The sequence below is a fragment of the Odontesthes bonariensis genome, chromosome 12 (genome assembly GCF_027942865.1).
Source record: "Odontesthes bonariensis isolate fOdoBon6 chromosome 12, fOdoBon6.hap1, whole genome shotgun sequence".
Classification (NCBI taxonomy): Eukaryota; Metazoa; Chordata; class Actinopteri; order Atheriniformes; family Atherinopsidae; genus Odontesthes; species Odontesthes bonariensis.
In genome coordinates, this window is record NC_134517.1 from 10907165 (window position 1) to 10934672 (window position 27508).

Below are 27508 nucleotides of genomic sequence, written 5' to 3' on the forward strand. Positions count from 1 at the left end.
GAAGCCGGGCAGCCCTCGGCTTGGAAGCCTGGCTGTTAGTAGCGGCTTCATAACATGATTTCCTCAGTGAACGGCGGCGATTTCAGAACAAATCACTTCATTAAGCTACAGGACAACATGTTGTAGTTATGAAAGTAAATGCAGTATTGGACATATCTTGTGTTTTGTGAATAACTGTTTTATCGTCAATTTAACATTGAAGATGTAGCAATTTCGCCAGAGAATGGGAGAGGCTGTCCGTCTTCCCGTGTCTGAATAGCCGCGGCTGATATATATATATATATATATATATATATATATATATATATATATATATGATGTATATGTGAAGAGGAAAGTACCCTGGAAATATCCTAAGAAATTTGTCTTGAATAAAAAATGATTGGTATCAACAGGCAGCACTGCAGTAAAAACATCCATGGATCTGTAGAGATTATCACAGCATGGCCTCAGTGGCTCTAATGAAAACCATTGCAAGAAAACACAGTTAGTCTTTGCATCCTCAAATGCAAGTTGAAACTCTGCTACAAGAGAGAAACACAAACACTGGCATCTCCTTTCCTCCAGAGCTCATTTCAGATCTGTGAAGTGGGAAACTTTCCTGAGGTCTGATAGATCAAAACGTTCTGCTCTTTTGAAAATCATGGACACCATGTCCACAAGACTGATGAGAAGAAGGACCGTCTGACCTATTATCAGTGCACCGCTCACAAGCCAGCATCTCTGATGGCAAAATGATGCATTCATGGATCAGCATGGGTAATTCGTATTTCTGTTAGGGTGCCATTAATGCTGAACGTGATTTTCAGGAAATCTAGCGACATCTTGCCACAGCACTTTATGCATGCATTACAACTAGAGCTTTTGCAATTGGGAAATTTACTCAGCTGTGATTTTGTGCGACTCCATATTGCAGATATGCAACATTATAGCACTTTTTTTTTCCTCCAGAGGGCAATGTTTTTTCCTACATAAGAATTGCCTCACTAACGTCTATGATAGATTGTGATACTAAAGCTCTCCTCACTATTTGAGTTGAATAATTTTGCAGATTTTATGTGGCCCCTCCCATCCTGCCCTCTGGATACTCAACTCTCCTTTCTTCTCTGAATGGCAGAAAGGAAGAGATCTGTATCCAGAGGTGTGTAATGGACAGTTGGGGCCAAACTGCTGTGCTGTGCTGAGGTTAAAGGCCTCGGTATGCTTCTCCGTCGCTATCCGTCAATCCGACTAAAACCTTTCAAAGTTCTCCGTCGGGCTGTCGGATACGCAAAGCAATTCACCTCCCGATCAGTAGGCGTTGCTACGTTGGACGACCCAATCTCGCGACGTCTATCGTGAAAGTCGTTGATTGATTGTTTACCTCCCGGGTCCGTTCCACTCCTTGCAGTGAACGATGGCGTGCGAGAGAGAAAGACTTTTGTTGGAGTTGGAGCTTGTTGATGTTGAAATGCAGATCATTTTGACCAAACTTTGACCAGCACACAGTAAACTCTTTCAAAAATGGCGGTGTTGTTGTTCTGAGACGACGGCGCTAAACCGGAAAAGTGATTCCGAAAAGGATGTTGTTAGCCGACCAATCACAACCCTTGCGGTCTCTGTTGCCTCGACGGATAGATAGGAATTTTGGCCGACGCACGCAAGCGACGGAGAGTCTCCGGGAGGGTCTCCGTCGCTCTTCGTAGACGACCATAAATCAGCCTTAAGGCTCTGAGGGACAGTCTGAGACCAGAAGTCAAGGGTGGGGCACTCATACCTGATTTTTATATTCACCCCAATGGTGGTTCGTTGAGTCTTTAGAGCAGGCTGTAGAGAGTGTGGTTGTCTGGTAGACAGTGATGCCCAGTAGACTAGTTTCAATGGAGTAAAGGCTCTAGCATGGTTGCCGCGTCTGCTAGCGCGAGCGGTGTTGATGACGTCACGATTTCGTGCCCGCAATATATAGTGGAGCAAGTCGATGCGCCAGTAGTTGCAATCTTCTCCGTCACAGAGGTGTCGCTGCTACGTTAAGGTTACCACTATTCTACAACCACGAAACACGAGATGAAAACAATGCCTCTGTCAATAGCAAGAATACTGTAATTAATGATACTGCTGCAGTATTCGGATCATTTTAATTTTTTAATTCAGTTAAAAGAGGTGAAGGTCTGTAGCCCCCCGGCATCACCACTTCGAGTCTCTGCCCTCTTCTTTGCCTTCACGTATCTGTCCCGTAGCTTCTTCCACACATTCTTACAGAACTCTCCCTCTTTCCCCAAAGTTCTGCCAATCTCTGTGCAAGAGTTTTGGGAGTTTACGTGGTCCCTGTGCTGTTTCACTGCAGTTTCGTACAGGTGCCTGTATAAACGCACTTCCTCACTGAGCCTGGCCTTAAAATGGTCCATCCGGTCTGTCATTGTTGGCAACGCCAAGTTACAAAAATCGAGTGGTGCACGAGACCGCACTGCGCCGTCTTTTCAAGGGAAGCGCCAGGCCTGAAACGTCATTTTGACGTCACGGTCCGCCACCGCCGTGAAAGATGCGTCAACTGTAACTCCAGCTTAAGCCTGTGTTCAAAAGCCTGGTCTGATGGTCAGGGGAAAGGATGAGGCCTTGGTAGGGGCAGACAGCCCTGAGCCTTGGGAGACCTCACTTTTAAACACGGGGAGAGCACTCAAGGATGGATGGGTGGGTGGAGTCAGGAGGCCAATGACATCCACCTCTGCTGTGCATTGTTGATGACAGACCAGGTCAGGGATATCTTTGGCATGGTGTATCCTGGTTTCAGCAGACAAGCGTTGCAGCATTTCCAATGTCAAGGCTTAGTGCTATCATTTTTATTGTTTTAAACATTTATTTTGATGACCGTTAGAGGATGAGTCAACATTGCCGGTTTGATGGGTGCTTGGTATCTCATGTTGCCTGTCAGTACTGTGGTATTACAGACTTGCAGTCATTGTAGCCCAAATTCACAAAGTGTTGCTCTGTAATGAAACAGGCCAGTCGTTGAACTGGCTTGTCTGCAGCTCTGTCAGGTCTCCTACACAAAGCATTTGGGGCTTTTTAAAAGGAATTGTTTCAAACCACAGCGTAGGAATAAAGGCAAATATTTTTATTTTAGGACTCCAGCAATTGGTCTCTTCAGTTCTTATGTCCATACAGAGTGTTGTTTAAAAGAAGAGTGATTTGTGAGAGTATTAAACATGGCATTTGACCATATATTTTTAAAAAAAGGAACATTAACAAGTCTTAGTTTCAGCATTTGATATATTGTGTTTGTCCCAACAGTGAGTGCAGTGTTTTAGTTACATCCTGCACTGATGCCATATATTTGAGATTGAGAGGGTTGGAATACAGGCATCAACTGGTCATATGTAGTTGTTGGATGATGATATGGGTGGCTTTTCATTACAATATGATAACTGATTAAATTATTTTGAGTTTGATGTGAAGGAAAAAAACATCTCAAGCAGCAGTGTGGGGGTTTTGTTGTCTGAAAAAGTGTAAGCACTTATTTTAAGACCTTGGAGTTGTGCCAAACTTTAATTTGTCAAACTTCAGGCAGAGATGGACTCTGAGACTGAGGTCTAGAATAAACAGATTACCTTTTATTATGTTTTCCAGACAAAAGGGAATCCAGGCAATCCAGATCAGACAGCCAAGGGAAAGGGTCCAGGCAATCCAATGCTTAAAAATTAAAAAAACGTTTAAAATACTGTTATTTCATTAACTTACCAGTAATTGTTCTTGACGAGCAATTGAGAACTATTGATGTCTCCATAACCTGGAAGTGTCGTCTGCCATTTTTTACAACGGGAGTCAATGGGAGTGTCGTAACCAATGTTCCCTCTAAGCTGCGTGCCTGCACAATCACGCACTGCTCGCACATTCTCAGCGCACAAGATAATCTAGGCAGCGCATAAAATAAAATTCACTATAAACCTATTAATTAATATCTAGTACTAGACCTAATCTAATTAATTAGACCAATAATGTGTTTTTCTGTACCACTTTTCAATGTAACGCAGTTAGTGACAGGTGTTCAGCGAATGATATGATACTTACGCTATGCAGCCAATCAGAGCATTGATAGTGCTTTCATATGTGCCCTGCCCATACGCGCCGTGCAGGTTAGCTAGCTAACAACAGTGCGGCGGAGTTAAGGGCAAATTAGACTTCTGCAACTGCGCACATCAATTGTCGCTTGGGTCTGGTCGCGAACCAGTTTTGCTGTTATGCATCTGCGCCCTCGGTCTGGAATTTCTAGAGACGCACAGCAGTTTCCCCCCAAAAGTATTTGAGAACTTCGGTGGGCGGTGACGAGAACTTCGGAGGCGCCGGCGGAACAACCACACAGACAACCGGAAAGGCATACCAAGGACCAATCACAGCTGCTCTTTGTCTGCGCACTTCCGCTTGAGCTCTGCGTGGGTTTGCGTCCGTCCGACGTGTAGTCAGGATTTTTTTGAGGTGCGCGACGACGGGTGCAGACCCTCTGCGCGGGGGGCGTGGTCGCGCACAGAGACAGATTTGCAGAGGCTATGCGTCGAAAGTATAAACTCAGCTTTAGGAGCTAAGAGACGCCCCTTATCATGGCAAAACGAACGGGCACATCCACTCACCAAGCCAAAGTAAAAAAGAAATGCGGTTCTTTTAGGATGGAATGTGTGCAAATAGAAGAACAAGCGGTGAAACTGGGTAAAAATTTTTTCTTTTTCGAGTGAGAAAGGTCGACTGCAAAACATGCAGGCTGCATGCAGTCTGCAAGCATGACTCTTCCCATGGCCAAAGCATGACTCTCACATATAACATACTACACATCTCATGAACAAAAAGATTTTTGTCTTTTTTATTTTAAGTGGGCCAAATCGCTTATATTAAAAGGAAACTAATGAAAATTGCTGCTGTGATTTGATTCTTTTAATAAGCCGTGTAACTTGCTATGATCCAAGATTTTGAACAGGTGTGATACTGGTGTGTGGCCACAGCGTGCACATCTGATGTTGCTCACAGTGGTCCTCAGTGTGCTCAGGGAGCTTGTGTGTATGCCCAGACACATGAAAAATTAGAGGGAACATTGCTCGTAACTCTGTATTACTCATGGATGCATTATATTATTTATTATAATACATCCATGGTATTACTCTATAGCTCTGCTGTCAGCCATCTTTGGCTTTGGCACATGCTCGATTGGAGCAATCAGGGTTCGATTACTTTCCCCTGTGAGCTATGTGATGTCATGTCAACACTTATCGTGTTCACAGTGGAGAATTCGTAGTCGTAGAAATTAGAGTTGTATTCACAAGACTTTGCACTCACAGCTGTTAGATTCATGCTCGCATAAAAAAACATTCCTAACCCAAACAATTTCTCAGACTCATGTGTAAGACAGCAGAATTTTGTGTACAACTTAATCATTACGAGTACGAACGGTTAGAATCATGGATACATCTTTTTGGAAGCGGTCTTACTCCATACATGAAGGGTTGAAGCTGGTCTGCTGCTAATACACCCCTGAGCAGGGCTTGAAAACGAAATTATTTTTCAATCGTTCCGTTCCGAACGGTTCAGGCATGTTTAACGTTTTCGTTCTTGCGTTCCGCCACCAACATATCGTTCCTGAACCGGTTTGGAATGTAAAATATCGTTCGTTCTTATCGTTCCGGCAGTGTTTGGCGGGCCTATCAAGTCTACGTGTGTGGACTTTACCTTAGAATAGACGTACTCATTAGCATTTGCCCTTGATTTACACCGTAGCTCTATGCCCAAAAGTAATAAATCACCGGCAGCATCCAAAAACATTCAGATGGGCTATCCATCCCACATAGCTTACTGTAGCCTATAGGCCTATTCTATGATAAATAATTTCTTATCAAAAACATTTCTGGATAAGTGGGGGAGAGCCAGGACGAATAAAACACGTGCGCCGATGCGCGAGATCCAAATTTCTGTTAAGCTTTTTTCCTGCCATTCTGAAGACTATATTTCATCTAATTCACTTATTCTATTATTATTACTTTAGGCTACTTACTTGAGCCCTGTTGCAGAATTTATAGTGGATCCTCCTGTTTTATTTTGACCCAGCATTAAGGCGTGGGTGACGATTGAAACAAGTGTTTCATTCGTCCCGACAGTGTCCTACTGACACTTAAGTCCTTTTTGTCAGTAAACCTGACAACGTTAACATTTCATACTTATTAAAGTAAAGATTCATCTGCTGTATGGTCATAACTTATTTCAAGATTTATCTGTGTGAAAATAAAAGAAGGCTGTGTAACCGGTTTCAGGTTTTATTTTGAGCACAGTTGAATTTGAATGATAAGAATAGATGTGCAGAAACACTTGGTTGGTGACTGAAACTACTGATCGAGGGAAAAGACACTTTAACCTGATGTGTTTTAAGAGAGATGTAAAAGTTGGGTTTTAAAAAGGAATTTGCTGGATTCCAATAAAAGATTTAGTATGCTGTTGATTATTGTTCTTGGAGCGAAAATTTGTATTGACCAAAATTTGAATGGAAAAAACACTCTGAATATTTTGGGAAAACGATCCCATACATACATACGAAGAGATATTTGGTGAACTGGATCTGAACTGATTCACAATAGATTTCTGGGTACATGGTCACCCCCAGGGAGCCTTGTGCTACCTTCAGATGACAACATTTGGCACACAAGCCCAGCTGCACTGTACCACATACTTGTGGCAGATATGTCACCATCTTCTCAAAGTTTGTTGATCTTCTTTTCTTTTGCTTTTCCAATGTTTTGCCCGTCGTAATCTAATTAATAAGCTCATTTAGGCAGTTTCTACTGTGTTTGGTCCAGCTTCTTCCTGTTATTCAGCACAAGCTGGGACTGAGGACACTTGCTTGTTTGTGGACAGTTTGTTAATGTTATCACACTAATAGTTTCTAATGGGGTCTGTCAGTGCCACTGTTGTGCAGTGGGACAAATGGGGTGGCAGGACCCTGTCACCCAGCAGAAATTTGTAAATAATTGGCAGGGTCTTTGCATCACCATCCAGGATATTATACTATCTTCGTTGTTTGTTGGGATTCTCTTTCCATGGATTTGTCTGTACCTTGATTACAGTGATACAGTTTGAATGATAGTTGATTTTACACCACTGACAGTCATCTAAAGCAAGCAAGCAACTACATAAACAGAACCTTTTTTTTTTATTTGTTTCCTTGGATTAAGAAAGCATGACTAAATCGTACAGCTTTTTTTTAATTTACTTTTTCTTTGGCTTACTGTTATATAAGTTAGTAAAAGACAAGAAGTTGGATTTCCAAGGAATATTCAAAGCAGGAATAGAGACTCGTGAGCTTTTAACTATACAGAAACTGCCAGCCTTGGCTGATATGAGTTGAAGTGTGATGAATCCTAGATCACTGTGTTCACACCACGAGTTGAATGATTTTCTCATGTTTAGCCCCCTGTTGTGCCCCATGTCACCAGTAATAAATCCATTTGAAATAGTTTGTGCTGTGCCAGAACCTTGTTTTGGCTTTGAACTCAGTGTAGGTCTTTAAAGTCAGTGGTAGGAAAATGAGGCAGACATTTTTGCTTGTATGGTTGGCTCTATTAATGCATGTGCTGTGTTTGGTGCTAGCTGTCATAACTTTTTTTTCCTCCTTTTTAACCCTTTTTTTTTTTTTTACTATACTCAATGTGGGGTGTTGACTCTAGAATACCTGGCAAAAAGTTGCCAATAAATGGTCTAAAGCTGCCATAAAAGCATCACTAAAGAATTTAACTTAAAAAAAAAAACCCCAACCTTCTGATCCCTGCACATGCCCATTTATTGTCATTTTTGCAGCCTTCCTCAGAGCTTTAAAGCAGCCCCCAATGATCCCAGCATTTATGCATTCTTGAATGAAAATTTCATTCACTGTTGTTAGTAAACTGTTTAGTCATACCAGATGATCAGAATGCAGTCTTATTGATTTTTAAAGGAAACGTTGAATGCTTATGTTAAAAGTTGCTTCTCACGTTGCTGCAGAGAAGCCTAGACACTTATACCAAAGAAAGGGGACATATTTGGAAGTGATGCTTAAAAACTGGAATATTGCTTTAGAATGTGATAGATAGCAGAGTTGGCTGGGGCTAAAAAAAAGGCTGGAAAGACTCAAAGGTTAAAAAGTCCATTTTAAAAGAATGTGAGTTCTAAAGAAAGGGAAGTGGAGTAGGCTTCTCTCCTATTGTTCAAAGTGCTTGGCTTGACTTTATGGAAAGACACTACTGCTTGATCTTTCTTTGACTCAAACTAGTTTTGTTACCAGGGCAACTGAATGGGAGGTTTGTCCACGAACCTCCGCAGACATGGGCAAGTCTAATTCATAATTTATTAATTAGGAGATGTTCAATGTTATTTGCAAGAGAAAGCACCAGTTTTTATGCATATGTTGGTTATAGCCCACATCTCTTAACATCTTTCGTGCTGTTAATAGGTAATATTTAAGCTTCACTACTGCCTCTACATTAGGTTGCAGAGAAAGGCATTTAGCTGGTAGAAGTGTGGAAAATTCTAAATGATGAAATGCATTGTCGGTGGGCCATGAAAGTGTGGCAACAGAACATGATAGCGTTTGCGGCCTACAGAATAATAGAATTCTTTAAATGGTGATTTATGTACATGTACAGTTTTTGTTTCATTACATTGCTGTCTTCCACTGAATTTTATGTGGAAAGATACTAAATACACTTTGCAACGTCAGGCCACATGACAGTTGCAGTCGGATATCAGCAGCGAGGGATTTTCAGAATAACTAATGTTTTTGTGGAAGTCTTACACACTTTAGGATTTAATGAACTTAACGGAAAGGACGAATCGATGGGCTGAGACACATGTGGTATATAAAGTCTTCCAACTTTGGCAATACACATAAATTGTGGAACCACGTTGGATGTTTTCATTCTTACCTAACCTTTGCAACTTCGTGATGCAACAAGTTCAAGCATTCAGCCGTGACTTAAGACGCTGGCAAGTCCAAATCTAAGAAAAGAGAAACTTTTTCTATCAAGGACATTGGTCTATGTTCTCAGATAGCATTAAATCCAAAGGCAGCTTAGATTGTTCTCACTGCTTGCATTAATAAAGTTTTTCTGTATGTGGTTGTAAAATACCTTTTGATTCAAACACAGTCAAATGGCTCGATAACTGTGCATTCAAATCCTTCCCAGGTGAATCATAATTGTAACTGAACTATGGAGCCAGCTGAGATGGCCTCTTCTGTCGGCCTGTGTGCGCTTGCATCAACTTCCAGTCATACTTATCTGCAAACCACCAGTAATATTGAAGGCGAGGGCTCTATTCAGTCAGCTGATGAGGAAGCACACCGCCAAAGCAAGATCGAAGATGGCGACAAGGAGGCACAGTTGAAACAGAAGCAGAACCTGGAGTGAGAGTTTGAAAGCCAATGCCAAAACAATGCAATATTGAGGAATGACTTACTGGTCCAAAACTGGGACATTGTATACAAAGAAGTGGATGTTGACAATGCATGCAATATATTTTTAAGAATATGTACAGCATTGTGTGATTTTTAAAAACTGTCAATGCGTGTTCAATGCTTCAGGAAAGAAAAATACAAAGTTCAACCATGGATCGCTTCAAACTGATACATTTCCAAACACAATGAAAATAAAGTTGTGCTGCTTGTATGTAACGGGGCACAGACACCACTTTTTGGGACTGTGGCGTTCAGTGGTACCTTGTTTTGTAGAAATTAGAGTTGTATTCACAAGACTTTGCACTCACAGCTTTTAGATTCATACTCGCATAAAAAAAACATTCCTAACCCGAACAATTTGTCCGACTCACGTGTAAGACAGCAGAATTTTGTGTACAACTTAATCATTACGAGTACGAATGGTTAGAATCATGGATACATCTTTTTGGAAACGGTCTAACTCCATACATGAAGGGTTGAAGCTGGTCTGCTGCTGATACACCCCTGAGTTGCGACAAGATGTTGTAATTGGAGGCAAAACAGGCTTAGTGTTAAAGGCTTGGCTCATGAAACACACAGCTCTTCCCAGCAATATGTTTAAAAGGTTACTAATTAATATTTTAACTTCACAGTTAAGTAACAAAATTGAGTCATAAATGTAATTGAGACATTTGTCCAAGTTTTTTCAAGGGAATTTATCCCTTCAAAAAAATATCTTTGTAGTTGAAACACCTCCCGTCAACTTAAGTAACATCCTCTTGTTTCAGATTTGAACTTTTGCCAATCCAAGGTTTGGATGGTATTCGGATGCGTGTAATGTTTTAAAGGTTGAGCAATGATGGCTGATACTACCCTCCAACATTGTTGGAAACTGACTTTGGTTAAATTAGAAAACAGTTTTAGACAGAGCAGCATTTATCTGCAGTCAAATACGTTTATGATGCCACGTTAGAACCAACAACAATATCATGCTGATATTTTAGGATTAGAGCATTCTTAGTTGACTTTCTTTTAAACACAAGTTATGTCAGGTTTACAATGTCTGCTCAAACTTAGATCGGTCTTCAATTGTATGGGGCTTAAAAAAATGCAAAAAAGAAGAAATGACAAGGAAAATTCTAAAAAATGGAAAATAGAAAGAATTGAATGAAAAGATAAAGGGATGCGGATGTATGTGAAAATATTGCACAGTGTCAGTGCTGCAGTTTAGGAGACCTTAAAAGGTCACCTGCAACCACTCTGAGAAAATGCACAGACTGATGGAGAAAACTGTGATATGTGGCTTCATCACTGTAGTTAAATGTTGGTATGCTTACCATGGTTAGGGTTATGGCTGTTCAGTCATTTAATATAACGATTACATTTGTAGTTGATGTACATGGTGTGTTTTTGCCAAATTAGAGAGCTTCTGAACTAGGGACAGCAGATATTTTTAATATCTAACTGATATTTCCAATCCACATGATACTCAGATTAGTAATTACTCTTTAAAGAATTGGATGGGGTATATGTCAGATCAGTTAAAAGTCTCATTGGTCTCAGCTTGTCTTTCTGTCAAGTTTTTATTCACAATTTTTACTTCATAGACAAATTCATCCGAGATTTATTTTCAAAGATAAATGACATAAACAGCACTATATTTGTTAGAAGTCCATAAATTTTATTGTGTCTCCATTCATGTCCACTTTACAGCTATTGCGATTAGTGCAATATGAAATGCTTTTTAGGAGAACAGAGCTCATTTTGTTTCAGTTCGCCAAAATTCGGGAAAAACTGTTCAATAACACATTAGACAAATCCTTAGATAAACTTATATTACTTTTTGACAATCGGTGGGTATTCAGATCTGACGGCTCAACATCAGAGATATTAGCCTAATCGATTCAGTTGAGGAAGTTATAAATGCTATAGATCACAAACCGTATGCAGTTAGAGTCTTCATTGACCTTTTTATAAAAAGGCTTTTGAAACTATTAATCATGACATATTATTCAATAAAATCGAACACTGGGGATCTGAGGGTAGTATTGCACCAGGTGAGAAGTTACTAAAGAGACAGGAAACAATGGGCATTTGTGGCCATGCTTTGTCATTGCTTGTGATGTCCCTCAGGAGTCAGTATTTGATCCAAAACAATTAGTTTTTTATATAAATGAAAAATGCAAGGTGTGAAAATATTCAAATCTGGATGACACAAATATCTACTCTTCTGGGGGAAATTTAAAGGGGTTATGAGCAATGTTCCCTCTAAATTTTCATGTGTCTGGGCATACACACAAGCTCCCTGAGCACACTGAGGACCACTGTGAGCAACATCAGATGTGCACGCTGTGGCCACACACCAGTATCACACCTGTTCAAAATCTTGGATCATAGCAAGTTACATGGCTTATTAAAAGAATCAAATCACAGCAGCAATTTTCATTAGTTTACTTTTAATATAAGCGATTCGGCCCACTTAAAATGAAAAGGACAAAAAATCTTGTTGTTCATGAGATGTGTAGTATGTTATATGTAATATGTGAGCAGTGCATGCTGTCAGCTGGAGGATGGCACCAAACACAGTTTTATAGTTAACATAATTTTCCTCCCTGTATTTAATATATATGACTAGATTTAATATAAGCGATTCGGCCCACTTAAAATGAAAAAGACAAAAATCTTGTTGTTCATGAGATGTGTAGTATGTTATATGTTATATGTGAGAGTCATGCTTTGACCATGGGAAGAGTCATGCTTGCAGCCTGCATGTTTTGCAGAGTAGACCTTTCTGACTCGAAAAAGAAGAAATCTCACCCAGTTTCACCGCTTGTTCTTCTATTTGCACATACTCAGACAGCCATTCCATACTAAAAGAACCGCATTTCTTTTTTACTTTGGCTTGGTGAGTGGATGTGTCGCTGGCGCTGCCCGTTCGTTTCGCCATGATAAGGGGCGTCTCTTATGGCGCTTTTCCACTAGCTCGCTTCGGCTCGGCGCGCTATTGCGTGTTTCCACTAGCACGCCGTACCTGCAACCGGGACGATTTTCCGTAGCACCTCAGCCCTGGTTCCAAGCGGGACGAAGCGTTACTAAAACGTGACGTCTGATTGGGCGATGAGTGTCGTCACTGGAAGCGTCATAACGCGGATAATAAAAGCTAGCGTTAGCCACCGTTAGCTTACCTCCAAACGTCGTCTTTTTGAAGCTCGTAACAAAACTCTCCGGTACTTTTCAATACTGTTTTGTCTGGTGGCCAGGAGTCTTCTCTGGCTCTCTTCTCTTGCCTTCTGTGCGACAAAAATGAGCAGTAACATGCGCAGCCGTGTTACGACGACCCCGCCCACGTCGAGGAGGCACGAAGTATACTCGTTTGTAATGGAAACACAACCAAACCGAGCCGTGGCGAGCTAGTGGAAAAGCGCCATTAGCTCCTAACTCCGCCGCACTGTTGTTAGCTAGCTAACCTGCACGGCGCGTATGGGCAGGGCACTTATGAAAGCACTATCAATGCTCTGATTGCCTGCATAGCGTAAGTAAACCGTATCATTGGCTGAACACCTGTCACTCACTGCGTTACATTGACAAATGGTACAGAAAAACACATTATTGGTCTAATTAATTAGATTAGATTAGGTCTAGTATTAGATATTAATTAATACGTTTATGGTGAATTTTATTTTATGCGCTGCATAGATTTTCTTGTGCGCTGAGAATGTGCGCGATTGCGCAGGCGTGCAGCTCAGAGGGACCATTGGTAATGAGAGATGGCTACTTCAGAAATATGCAAATAAAAAAAGGCAGTTTAATAGAAGCTACTTATCATTCAAATTAGAATGATGTTATTTGGTAATTGTAAATTGAGTACTAAATTACATGTAGTGGTAGATGGTGTGGACATTGAAAGAGTTGATGATGATGGTTTTCTTGGTATGATAGTAGATGTTGTGGCCATTTATGTTTTGTAAGTCATGGGTTCTATCGGTTTGGTTTTCTTTGGGATATTGGAATATACTTTGGTTGATTTGGAGTCAAGATCTGGGGTTCATTTTTGTTTTTGAGATTGTTTAAATTATTTTGGTGACTTTTAGACCCGCCCATTAATCAGACAGATTAAGAACACACCAGGGGCAGGGAGGTCGGTGGCGTAGTGGGTTAAGCAGCCACCCCATGTACAGAGGCTACAGTCCTCGCTGCAGCTGGCCCCGGTTCGTCTCCCGCACCGAGCGGCCCTGTGCTGCATGTCTTTCCCCTCTCTCTGCCCCCTGCTTCCTGTCTCTCTCAAACTGTCCTAACATTAAAGGCATAAAAAGCCCCAAAAACATACTTTAAAAAAAAGAACACATCAGGGGCTCTTTTTTGTTGGTCAAATGTCCGGTGCGAGGACAGGAGGTGGTTGTTGAATGTTTTTGTTTGACCACTTTTAGATCTTGTTAAATCAAAATAAGTTAACTTTCGTTTTCATCCAAATTGTAAGAATTTTTTTGTTATTGTTTTGTTCATATTTTTTTTGTTGTTAAAAAATAAACTACATATGTTTTTTAACAATCAACTGAAGTGCGTGCAAGAACACAACCACCTGCTGCCGCCCACGGCCTTTGTTGGAAAATATCATTTGGAAACTTGATAGGCCGCGACACTAGATGATAAAAGAAAATGCAAATTTAACTTTAAAAGTGTACACAATAAACTTTAAGGAGCCATTCAGTACTGAGGTAGGCAACAAATCACCAAATCCTCCGATGCCTCTTGAAAATGAAAACAATACGTTAGGATTGCACCTTTAGTGTCTCTTCTGTAAGTGTGACAGAATATCTTGTTGCAAATCATGATAACCACTAATTTTCAGTAATTCTCCATGATAATTGATCTGCGTTAAACTACGTATTAAACTCTGATGTTGACGCGTGTTTGGCCTGCTGCTTGGTCATGCTCAACAGAACTGTCTCCTGACTGTCAGAACTCTTTATCCACAGGAAGAATGATCGCCTGGGCATCTTGATACTTGTTTATTGTCTTGTATACATATGTACAACAGCTGATTCATGTGATATTTTGCGGTTATAGCCGACGGTGCCCACTTACACCAAGCAGCAGGGAATCTTGTGTCACTGCAGATCCTTTAATGTCAGGTAACATGTCACTTTCTGTTTTCAGCTTTGTTCACACTCACTCACTTCTGCCACTTAGCTACTCCTTTTTACCTTCATAGAGTTTTTCTAAGCTAATATCACTCCTTTTTGCCAACAACAAAGAAAAATCAGGAGCAAGTCAGTCCATAGCATAGAGGCGATGCTTCGACCCGCCAGCTGAATAATTCATACTCGATCAAGGCTGAGGCAGTCTTTATGGCACACATGCACTTTCAATGATTCATTTCATGAGCCATGCAAGGGTTTTCTTAATTGTTGTTTACTGCTTGCTGTCCAACCGCATGTTATTTTTATGCCAGTTGGATTACTCCCGACAGTGCTCAAAGTGCTAGGGAAATAAAGTCCCATTAAGAGGTCATAAGAGCTATTTTTCCATCAAGCATAATGAAACCTATCCAGAGTCAAACTTTACTGCGCAAAAGGGACTGAAAAGAATATCCCATTTAATCGAAGTTGTCTGTGAAAATGATGCCTAATTTATGATGCCGCAGTGTAGGAATAAAATCTGCAGTAAGACCGGTTTAAAAAAAAAAAAAAGGAATATTCTGTGGAAGGAAGAGTTCGACTTATACAGCTGTCATTAGAGCATTTTCAAAAAGGTCATTGGGGTCAGTAAATGGGAACTTTTGGCTTCTCTGAGCTGCACATTCTGTGTTGCAGAAAGGGGCTGTGCGAGGACCAAAAAGCCTGAGGTCACTGCTGTTTTAGTGCAACAAGCTGCTAAAGCACAGTCGAGATTCTCAAGTGGCCGACAGCTCATTTGACAAAAATAGGCAGCTTCATCTTAGAATAGCATCATTGCCCTCTGGCTGGCACACCAAGGCCTTATGACACCATATGCCTCAGCAAATCCATCATCAAGCAGCTGAGTCCCTCCTGGTCATCATCAGATGGGTCGTTGGTATAGCCGTGATGAAATATACACCCATGTCAGACGATTGTACAGATAAATGAATCTGCTCTCGTCTTGCCTCTGGCTTGAAGGATTCCGTGAGGAGCTGCATTCAAATTTCTGTTTTTTAAATTCAAACTGAAAGCACAACTGGAGTTCCTTTATGATAGATTTAAGTACTTCAAACCTGATGATTGTTCTTTCAACACAATGCCTATAATTCTTCACAAATTCCCACTAATTTATAAGCTGAGCCTCCATTAAGTCAGCCATATACTTAGGTGACTTTTATTCAATCAAATTCTTAATAAGTGAATTAAGTCCTCAGAGAATGCAGTAATGTGCTCCATTGAAGTTTACATTTGGCCTTGCGTCTGCTGTGCACTTCTGCTTGATAATGATCAAGTTCAACAATTTAAAGTAATGGGGGTCAGCCAAAAGATTGCATGTGTTTTGTTTTGGAAATGAAGAGCAGAGTAGAGTCCATTGCACTTGACTGCAGCCTCTGCAGGATTTACTATTGGCTGATCACTGCGCTCATTGTCGTGTGTGAGATGTGAGAACTGTGAGTTTAGTTTCTGCTGGTGGGGATTGAATAGCCAGAAGCATCTGTTTGTGCGTGTGTTTCTGTGTGTCAGTGTTCTATATTTCTTTCAGTTTTTATTGCGTGGAACATACACAAGACAGATTGAAAAGTTGACTTCATCTCTTTCTTCTGCTATTTACTGAAAGTCAATAATGGATGTCTAAGCCTTCAAGAGGCCTCTGTTTGGATTTAATTTAGGAATCCATCTCAGGCAAGAGTATTTTCCTTAGGCATTGATTTCCCAAGCTGACCTTTCAAGCTTTGGAAGTAAAAAGTAAGTTTCATGGCTGTGGAAAACAAAAGGGCTAAAACTCTTTAGATTTAGAGCATTTTGATAGCTGATGTAGCTATTAGACCAATTTACTAAAGCCTTCCCTAGTTGTACACTAATTCAATATAAAAAAAAAAAAAACAGAAAAAATGTAAAAAGTAATGCTTGGAGGTTTGTCAGCACTCTCTGCATTTCTCTGGAAGTATGACCTAAAACATATACAGATTTTTCATACAACTTCTAGATGAAAAACTATGAAAAATAATTAGAGTATTTTTCAAAAGGAGAAAAAAGAAAAACACAACACATCATTTGTTCAAGGAAAATAAAACTATATTAGAGTAGCAGAAGTATGTGAACCTTTAGTCTTGGCAGGAACATTAAAATGGGATGTTTCCTCTTAATGAATCTGTAATCAGGGGAATGAATGGCTTGTTTTATGAAAGAACAGCAGTTATTAAAGTCTTAGGCTTTGTCCACATGTACACGTGATTTCTAGCTGTAGTTTTTCTCTCTTGTATTCTAAAAAAAGTTCCCATCAACACAGTACCGTTAAAAGGAATAATGAAGAACCTCCCTGCACACAGAAACACACGAAACTACCAGAACAGCAGAAATTCTGCTGGGAGCTTGTTTTCTGTCGATACACAAAGTAAAATATACACACGGTTTATTATTACAATGATATATCCTACACACACAGGGTACATTATGATGCTTATTATTGTAATATATACAGAATTGATTGTACCAAGGTGTATTTTACAATATACACATAGTACAAGTGGTTAACACTTGCCTTCTACTTATCCAAACCACTTGTTTCCAAAATCTATAGGTGTTTACTGTTATGCTGGTAAGATATTTGTGTGCACACTACTATTTGACAGATCTGGCAGATGCTGTCAGACCGTTCTGCATCAACAACCACTTTGTTGTCAAAGTAGTTGACCACCAGCTCAAGGTCCAATTATGTCTCAACCAAAAGTGATGTTGATGCCTTTTTTTGGGGTCATACAGTTGTGATCTCCAGCACTTTCTGATGCTCCTGTTCCTTAATATGGCCAACAAGTAACTGTACATTTATGTGCAAACATGGAATACGTCCTGTTAACAAAGTCAGCACCAAGACTAGGGATGGGAATCGAGAACTGGTTCTTGTTGAGAACCGGTTCCTAATGTTTCAATTCCTTGGAATCGTTTGGCAATTTTGCAAACGATTCCCTTATCGATTCCAGTGGGCGCGAATGACGTCACCACGCAGCGTTGCGTGGCGAGTCCAGTGCAGCCAGCAGTCAACAGTAAACATGGCGCCCAAGCGGTACAAACGCTCGAAAGTTTGGTTACACATCCTTAAAAAAGACGACAACAGGGCAACTTGCAAAGTGAATATTTCATCAAAGGGAGGAAATACTACCAACATGCAATAACTATGAATGAATGTCGCGTTTTCGATCCGCTCCGGACTAACGTTGGTGAATCTGAACCCAGCAGCAGCAGCAACGTTAGCAACGTTAGCATGTCCTCGGCTAAAGGCTTTAGCATGGTTGCTGCGTCTGCTCGCGCGAGCGGTGTTGATGACGTCACGAGTTCGTGCCCGCCATTAGACCCTATATAGTGGCGCAAGTCGTTGCGCGCCAGTAGTTGCAATTTTCTCCGTCACACAGGTGGCGCTGCTACGTTAAGGTTACCGCTACTCTACAACCACGAAAGTGGAGAAGAAAACAATGCCGCTGTCAAGAGCAAGAATACTGTAATTAATGATACTGCTGCAGTTTTCGGATCATTTTAAGTTTTTAATTCAGTTAAAAGAGGTGAAGGTTTGAAGCCCCCGACATCAACAGAGTCTCTGCCCTCTTCTTTGCCTTCACGTATCTGTCCCGTAGCTTCTTCCACACATTCTTACAGAACTCTCCCTCTTTCCCCAAAGTTCTGCCCATCTCTGTGCACCAGTTTGGGGAGTTTACGTGCTCCCTGTGCTGTTTCACTGCAGTTTCGTACAGCTGCCAGTACAAACGCACCTCCTGACTGAGCCGTTCTCACATCGGTCCATCCGGTTCGTTGTGCTCGGCGCCGCCAAGTTACAAAAATCGACTGGTGCACGACAACGCGCTGCGCCGTCTTTTCAAGGCAAGCGTCAGGCCTGAAACGTCATTTTGACGTCACGGTGCGACACTGCCGTGACAGACGCGGCAACCATGCTACCGCCTTAACACTGCAACTAACTTACAAACACTGCCTATCATGTTAGCGTCATTTGCCTCATTGTAAAACCTGCTGTTAGTAACGGTTAAGGTTAAATGAATGCCTTCTCATGCATTACATTTAGATGAAATCATGAGAGACAGAGCCTCTCACTGGCCAAAAACAATTTGTGTGTGGACTTTTGTACAGAAAAGACTTTGCTGGAGATCTCAAACTTGCTCACAGGCTTTAAAAGCTGATAAAACTACCTACAAAATGTTTGGACTCCACCATCCCATCAGATGGTTGGTGTACACCTGGAGAAAATGAAAGATCACTGTTCCCAGGATTAATCGAAGAGCACCAAGTGTAATTCGGTAAGGTAGCTTACCTAATATATCAAAAAGCCTGCAGGTTGTTGGGAAAATGTTTTGTGGATAGATTAGTTAAAAATAGAACTTTTTGGTCCTTATCACTTCACATTTGGAAGTGTTTGTATTTGTACTTCGTTGCTTGCCACCTCTGGCGAATGAGTTGGTGTTGTTTGTACTGACTGTTTGTCCTGTAGTAGCCACAACCCGGCTCACCACTAATGTGCACAAACAACTTGCTTCATATCTGTGAGACCAGAACGTTTCTGTAAAAACCTGCTTTTAGTAAACTTAACACATTCATGCAGGAGATTTAAGTTTAATCAATGTTGCGGGTAGACAAGATTTATCATTAAATACAGGAGCCATCAGTTGTTTGAAGGATCTTGACATGCAAATAAATTTTCCTGCCTGTTCCCTCAAGGCTCAGAAGGAATGGTAGTTTATCTCAGCACAGTGAGGAATGTCGCTATAATGGTATATTTATGATGCAGAATAATTTGTTTGCTTTAGACTCACTGAATAATGACTTATTAAAGTGTTTCACGTCTCTGTACGGAATATCCCATATTCATTGAAGCCCTTCTCGCAGCCTGATTGTTTGGCAGAAAAGATTCCAACCCTCTTCAGCTGTGGCTCGCTGTGATGACGCCCTCAGAAACAACCCCCCTCTGTCCATCCATGGTGGGACAGGGTTGCACATGATGGTCATCACGTCCAGCGCAGAGGTGCACTGACACCACCAGGGATCGACTCTCCTTCGCTGTCAAGTCTGCACCCCCAACCAAAAGAATGAACTCTCACAGCCGACAAGGTAAGAGTTTTGTCCTTTTTTAACTTCTTTTCTTTTTCGTTTTCTGCGGTTATTTATTCGCTTTGATATGAAAACTTCCACACTGTTGGAAGAACAACTCACATTTGGTACAGGGATTATGATGGTGATGTTTGCTTAACCTCAACCCACTGAAGCCAACTACATTTTCTCCTCGACTCTCTTTTGAAAAGCAGAAGCGGTGCAGATAAGGATGCTCTTTACATGCAGAATATAATGGCTTCTTGAATAGAAAGTTTCCATCGTGTTTTCCATCAGTATTTCTGTTGTATAATATGTCTTCCTCCTTTTACAGTAAAGTAACCCATCATCTTTTTTTGGTGGAAGTAATGACATTCAAATGGCGTGGCAGTTTAGCTGCTTCCTGTGTGCAACACGTCGTCTCTTTAGTGGACATGGCTTCAATGTTTGTGTCTGTATTCACACTTTGAAAGGTACAGTGCTTCACCTTGACCGGTGATAACCACAGAAAAGAAAATCACTGCTGATTACAGCTATTTATGAACCTTACTCCTGATCTTCACCATGACAGAGGTCAGACTTTTCCTCTTCCTCAGACTAAAATGGACAAGAAGCCAGTTGTATGCTCCCCTCGCTTCATGGTTTGGTTGCCATGGTCGTGTTCAGCACATTAATGTCACAGCCGTTTATTACTTGTGCAGCTAATGGCCCTGTGAGGCACAATGTAGGTTACTTGCATCACCGTTCTTTCTTTGGAACTGTGTCTTAGCCAAAAGTGTTTGCGTCAGAGTGGGTGTTTCACGTCACATAGCGGTGGACCCCAGCACAGTCCGATGTGTGTGAGTTCTGTCCTCACCATCCTCTTTTCCATTACATCCACTTCCAGAAGTGTAATGTTAGCGTTGGCTACATTTTCTTTTTTCCGTTTCCCCCCATGACTGTGTTGATCACCTCCATATCATGATACTGCTTCGTTCTCAGAAATGTTTTCATTTTCAAGTTGGAAAGTGGCTGAAATAACTTCAGTCTTGACTTGGGATTTCTGGTTATTTCAACAGGCTTAACTAACCAGTTTGCGCTTTCAAGGACAAGAAAAAAGTCCACCGTTAGGGAATGGAAAGAAGTGGCTCCAACCTTAAACCATATTTGTTATTGTAATCACAGTGCTGTCACTTCTGAATTCCTTCCAATAATGAGTCGCTGTCAATCGATTTTCCAGTGGATAAGCAGGATAGAACCCCAGGTAAACATACTTCTTGTCAAATATCTGTAAAGTAGGTGAAGTATAATTTTGTTGAAATATTGTTCAAACCGAATTTTTCAACTAACTTTTTGCTTTTGGGAGCTTGGAAACAAGAAATGAAGCGCTCACTTTTTTTCTTCTGTTCGTGGTTTATTTTCTCCTTGTCGCCTTCCAGTCTGTGCAGGATTACTAAGCCCTTTTCCACTTATGACAGATCATCATTTCCTTTTCTGAAACCACCATTTCACTGCACTGAAGAGTTCTTTGTGTGTCTTGAACTTGGGTGGCAGAGACTGCCTTGTTGACATGGTTCTTGGCGTCTTTGGAACTGGGTTTATGGCCTTGGAACCAGAGCTCGAACACAGAAAAAAAACTCTCATCCCCGGAGGACCCTCCCTTCTGTCCCCTGCCCTCCCCTTCCCTCTTCTCCTCTCTCCAACGGCAGTACTCGGTGGCCTGTCCTGGCTAAGGGGGGATCTTGCATCAATAAATCGCCATACACAGCAGCTTCCTGGTCTGGAACTCAAGCAGAGAGGGGCTGTCTGCTGCAGGCGGTCTTGTTAAAAATGTTCCAGGGCCTCTGTACTTACACCAAAGACAAAACAGTGAAAGCTGTGTTCCATAGGTATTATATTGTCTTGTCCTGGAATAACTTCCTGGGATCACCCAACATCTTAAGTTTGTGTTATCCATGATGAGGCTTTAAGCAGGCAGCTTGTACAGAACATACCAGCAATTTGATTTTGAAAATTGAGGTAAAGGAAACTGCTTTTCCCATGATTATTCGGACACAGATAGATTTCCATTTTTCTTCTGTTTGTGAAGGTCGTCCTGTTCTATCCTGTCAATAAATGAGCTTGTGCTCTTTTCATACATCTCTGATATTAATTCACACCTTTTCAACACCATCAGAGTTTGTGTGAATAAGGAATTGGTTTCTTTCTTTATTTATATCTTGTCAGGAAAATGGGAAATGGTTAGGGTGACATTAAAATATGAGTAAGCATGGATGTAAATAAGGCCAAAACCGAGTGCAACTATAATGAACATGAAAGCCAATATTTGGTCTGAGCACCTTTACGCTGAAGTACAGCCTGAACCCTCTCAGACGAGCTTTCTGTCCTTTCTTTAAGGAGTCTTCAGGAATAGTTCTCCAGGCTTCTTGAAGGACAACCCAAAGCTCTCCTTTGGATGTCGGCTGCCTTTTGTTCCGTTCTCTGTCAGGATGATCCCACACTGCTTCAGTAATGTTGAGCTCCGGGCTCTGGGGAGGATCCATCCCTCCATCAGACCTGCTGCCACTGATTTTCAGTCCACTTCTTGTCTCATTTGGCACAGCTCAGCCTTTTCTCTCCATGTCCCCTCCTTAAGAACGGCTTCTTGACAACCACCCTTCATTGGAGACCATTTCTGATGATTTTTCCGTGAACCGTAGATGGATCAGGTCCAGATACATCTCTTATTTCCTGTGTCAAACTTTGCTGGATTTTTTTTCATATTTGTTATGGACATCACTTGCAAATATTATTCATCTACTGTAGATAGTTTTTTTAGGGATGGCATTTGATGACACTTTTGTTTCCTCAAAAGGACAGACGGCGTGCTAAGATATGCCAGACTTTCAGCTATTAGCTCTTTTTGTGTTACAGTTTAGTACAAAATGCTGTTTCACACTGTTATCTTTGCCATTTTCTTATATGCAGCTAAAGAAATGGGAACAAACAATGTGTCTTTTTTACAGGCCGTTAGTAACAAAGTGCTTAAAGACGTAAAATTGGTTCTTCACAACGTTGTCTGTTATGTGTTCAAGGTTGGTGTTAAATGAATTAAGAAATGAAAAAACATAAAAATGGTCAGGTACAAGGACTGAAGTGAAAGTTAATGTAAAAGCCGCCAATGCCCAAAGAAAAACTTTGGACCTGTTGCTCAAAACTGCTTTAAAAGCGTACAAGAAAGTCTGGTTCCATGGAAGCTGAATATAAGGAAATGAGATGTGGCTAAAGACATTAGCACAATAATTAGTATTTTTTCAGACTACCTCAGCATGTTGTGTAGATTTGATCCCAGACTCTTCTGTATCAGGGAGGAGAGACATGACTCAGGAAGGACTACACATGCAGTACCTTAGCAGTGTTGCTGGAGTGTGATAAGCTGACGCCAGACAAGAACACAGGGAAACAAAGTTTTCCCTTTTCGGGATCAAGGGAGACGTGCAAAGGCAACACACAGAGTCAGTGTATGTTCTTTAGTAGCAGTAATAGCTCTGGGTTTGTTTTCTTCTTGTCAGTATTCTGAAGTTGTGCAATTCGGGTATTTTGTTAACCATACGTTTGCAGTCATGAACTGATATTGCAGGTAATATTTTTTTAAAGATTTGGTGAGCAGACTATTTCACTGCATGCGGCAGTATGCTAAAATGCCCCTTAAAGTTGCACGTTTGTTCTTACAATGCCAGTTTGGTGATTTGGAGATGCCTTGTTTGAACAAAGGAAAAGTGTGCATCTTCCAGTCCTTTTTAACCGACTCATTGGATATGTTTAAAATCAAATCAAATCAAATTTATTTATATAGCACATTTCATGTACAAACAATTCAAAGTGCTTTACATAAAATAAAAGCATTGCAGCAGGGAGTGGAAGAAGCATTAAAATACATAAAAGAATATAAAGAGAAACAAATAAAATCATTTAAATGAATTTAAAAACAAGCAACAGTCTAGATAAGTTAAAAGATAGCGTGCCGATTTCCTGCATAGACACATGAGAACAGAAATGTTTTTAACCTGGATTTAAAAATGTCTCCATTTGGTGAAAGTTTAATCTCCACTGGCAGTTTGTTCCACTTGTTTGCAGCATAACAGCTAAATGCTGTTTTAGAAGGTGGGAAAGTGAGAAGTGATTAGGTTTCCTGACTTTCTCTTTGTAATACTCCTAAAACAACCTGACATTAATCACAATCTATACATTTGCAGTTATGAACTGATAATGCAGGTAATATTTGTTTTAAAGATTTTTTGAGCACACTTATTTTCTGTCAGAATAGGAAATAAAAGTTTAGGATTTTGGGATCTCAGGTCAGTGAAGTTTCAGTTTTCAGTCAGCTGCTGAACAGTTAAAACGCCTCTTTTCAGAATGCCACGACATTTAATTCCTTTAGCCACCCTTCATTCTCCTCTGTCAGTCTGATTTCTGTGACTGTATTTCCTTTTTCTCTCCGTCTTTATCAGTAACTATAATGAAGACTCCCAGCGGGAGCTTTCAAAAGCTTGCAGTGGCAGATTAGTGGAGAGCGCCTACCGTCTGAGCCGGGCTACTGTAAAGTGTAGCGTAATCTTCAAAAAGGGAGCTTAACACCTGCTGGCCCACACTGATGGCTTCTCATTTACAGAGGCCAGTATGACGAGGAGAAATTTTAGTCTGAACATTTTGAAAGTTACGACTTAAGATGACTGAGGCTGAGCAAGACAAGAGGCAGAATGAAGTTGAGAGGAGCCCATTATTCACGAGTTATTATAGATTTAAAATGAGTGACATTCCTCATTTGATCTGGGCTTTGCTGTGCAGTCACTGCACTCCAGTGATTTCTCCAAAGAGCTCGAGCACTTTCTCCCATCTGCATCTGAGAAGTGCAGGAATATTATCATTTTATGTGAAATATTTCTGCAGAGCTGCATTGGAACTGGTGGATCTGGCCTAAAAAGAGGTCTTTCTTTTTCTTTTTTTCTTTGAAAACAATGAAATTTGCCGATGAGAAACTGCATTACAGCTTCATTATTGTCTTCCGCTCTCAACACACTTTCAGAATATTCCATTCAATTATTTCAATTACATTCTCAGATGAAACGAGTGTGCAATCTGGAGTTTAGAGGAATTTATAAAGCATCTAGAGCTTTGCTTCAGCTGGAAGAAAAGCTCAGAATTGAATTAACACCTTCAAACTACTGTGAAGCGTTCTTAAAAAATGAACTGTGATCGTTGCAGAAAATGCAACTTTGCTATGTTAGAAACGACATGTAAGGGTCTATCGCTGTGGCTGCTGAGGCCTTAGACTGGCATTCCGCTATATCATCATATAACTCCACATACAACTCGTAGCAGATTAGGAAAGATGTTGATTTTGTTATAGGTGGGGAGATCAAGACCTTGAGGATTACGCCACAAGGCCTCACATCTGCTGCCAAGCCTTCAGCAAGAATTGGAGACAAAATGATCCCATTGTTTGAGAGCTCTGCTTCGCAAACAAGTTTAATAAAATAAGAAAAGAGAATCCCTGCACTGCTGTATTTCCCATCTGGTTGAAAGGTGCAGTCAGCTGTGTGAGTTCAGCAGGGGACAGCAAAGAATAGAGAGCCAGGTCAGGTGGGTCTCAGAGGATGTAATCCTCCTGCCCGTACGAACCAAACGAAATCAAAATTTTCCCAGCAGTTACACAATCCCTGTTAGGAAGGGCTCAGTTCAGCCAGGGTCTCTCAGGGCAGAATGAACTTTTCCAGGCATTAATCCGAGTATAAGCCCTGAAACAGAAGCCTTAAAAACTCTGCTGCATGCGGCAGTATGCTAGAATGCCCCTTAAAGTTGCACGTTTGTTCTTACACTACCAGTTTGGTGATGTGGAGATGCAGGCTCGAGCCTTGTTTGAACAAAGGAAAAGTGTGCATCTTCCAGCCGTATTAAAGTCCTTTTTAACCGACTCAATGGATATGTTTTAGAAGGTGGGAAAGTGAGACGTGATCAGGTTTCCTGACTTGCTCTTTGTCGTACTCCTAAAACAACCTGTTGACTTTAACCACAATCTGTAATGTGCCTTTACTAAGTCTGGCCCGTGCCATGGAACACGAGAGCATGGTGTTTTTCAGGCGTACTCCCTGCCTGCTCCTGTTCACTTATGCCTGGTTCTGTCAGACACCACTGTCCATGTTCACAGCACCATCAGGCAGCAGTGGGGTGCAGTGCCTGGACTCCATCATTTTATTTTAATGGCTCTTCTCTGGAGTGGATCTTTTCTACTTCTGGCCTGCTGAAAAGATCATGATTGAACACGCTCTGGGCCTGATCCTAACCCTTTTCAATTATTGCTTTTGCTAAGCAGGATTGCAGAGCAATCTTTTTCCAAATGGTACTTGACTTTTGATTTTTGCAATCATTACTACGTAGCTGCAGTTTACTGGTGAAACTCAGTTTATGAGAAGAGACGAGTCTTATGCACCACAGATGGTATATTACGAGACTTTGGTGACGTTGAGGAGTTTCAACTTATAGTTTCTGGCTGGAACGTTCTGGTTCAGCTGGGGAAATAGTTTTTTGTTTAAGTGAACACATTATGTGTGCCTCTCTGAGCCTTCTACTCATCAGGGCTTTTCTGAACCCCTACTGCTCCACCGCATCGGCTCAGTTGCCAGGAGCAGACTCCTGTGGCTGCCCGTGGCAGCTTGCATGTGTGAATGTGTGTCATTTTAAAGGGCCCATTTGAAAAAGTTTGGAGTCATAGTAAATAACACATAAAGATGGCAATAAAATGGTCAAAAACCAGGATTGAGCTCGCAGTGTTTGTTTAGAAACTAATAAGAAAAGACCATATCACTTTGTGTTTTTCACCTTTTTAGGATAAATGAATAACAATATATATCTTCAATAGTTTGTAGTGCTGATGTGTCAGACTTTTTTGTTTTCTTTTCCACATTTGACATGTGACTACCAACTTCTAAAGTTGGAAAGAACGCGTGTGAGAATGGATCGTGACGAGCGCGCTTTCTGAGAAGAATGCAGAAATTCTCACGAGCATCGAAAGGGCCTCGAACCTTATCGGTTTCCGTTGTTCTACATGGGAAGAGGTTTGTAATCGCCAGCAGACGTCTGAGATCCTGCCGCTCAGCTTAACAGGGAGATCTCTACAGCATGAGAAATGTCAGTGCACCAGTCAGGTCTTTATCATACAGCGTTTTTACGCTTCGCAGTAGTGAAGTTCCTGAGCGTTGGTTCCTACTCTCGCCTCCCATTGGACAAACCTGGAAGCTACAACATGAGGGGACAAACTGTATCATGCAGACTGTGTTCGACAACAATTTCAGAGAAGCTTGTTTTTCTGGGATATTTTAAGCGAATAATTATTCTTGGTTGGACGGCAGAAATCAGCCCACACAGCAGAACTTGGGGTGAGCTGCCAACTATCTTTTCTCCTCTTGTATGGGAGTTGTTGCTGTCAGTTTTAGAGCCTTTGTGTGAAACGTTATGGTCAGTAAATTTCATTAGATAGGGGGACTGAATGCTGATGGAACAATGTTTACAGTGCTCTCAAAACCAGATGTCATTGGGTTTTATTTTATTTTATTTTTTTAAAAAGGTGTAAAAAAGGTTACAGGCTGGCCAGGCAGAGGCCATTACTCAATGAAAGATAAAGAGCAGCTTGAGTATCTTAAAAGCCACCCGAATAACCCTTTAATCTGATTAAAAGAAAAATTCAATAGTTCAGTCACAGTTTTCAGAGCTGCGTGTTGAACAAATCAGGCACTGAGCATTACCTCTTTAGTATACCTCTCCAGTCAGTTATGGTGATGGCAGTGTCAGTGGCTTAGGACTGAGGCTGGGAGACTGACCAGGATAC

General features: G+C 41.1%; 1 protein-coding gene across 1 annotated transcript in view; it reads left to right on the top strand.

Annotated features, from left to right (window-relative positions):
- hdac4 (histone deacetylase 4) overlaps window positions 1-27508 on the top strand; it is a 159898-nt gene that overhangs the window by 3021 nt on the left and 129369 nt on the right. Inside the window, exon 2 of the mRNA XM_075479076.1 lies at window positions 19465-19686. Within this exon, the coding sequence (XP_075335191.1) occupies window positions 19665-19686 (22 nt within the window). The 5' untranslated portion in view covers window positions 19465-19664. The remainder of the gene's footprint in view (window positions 1-19464; window positions 19687-27508) is intronic.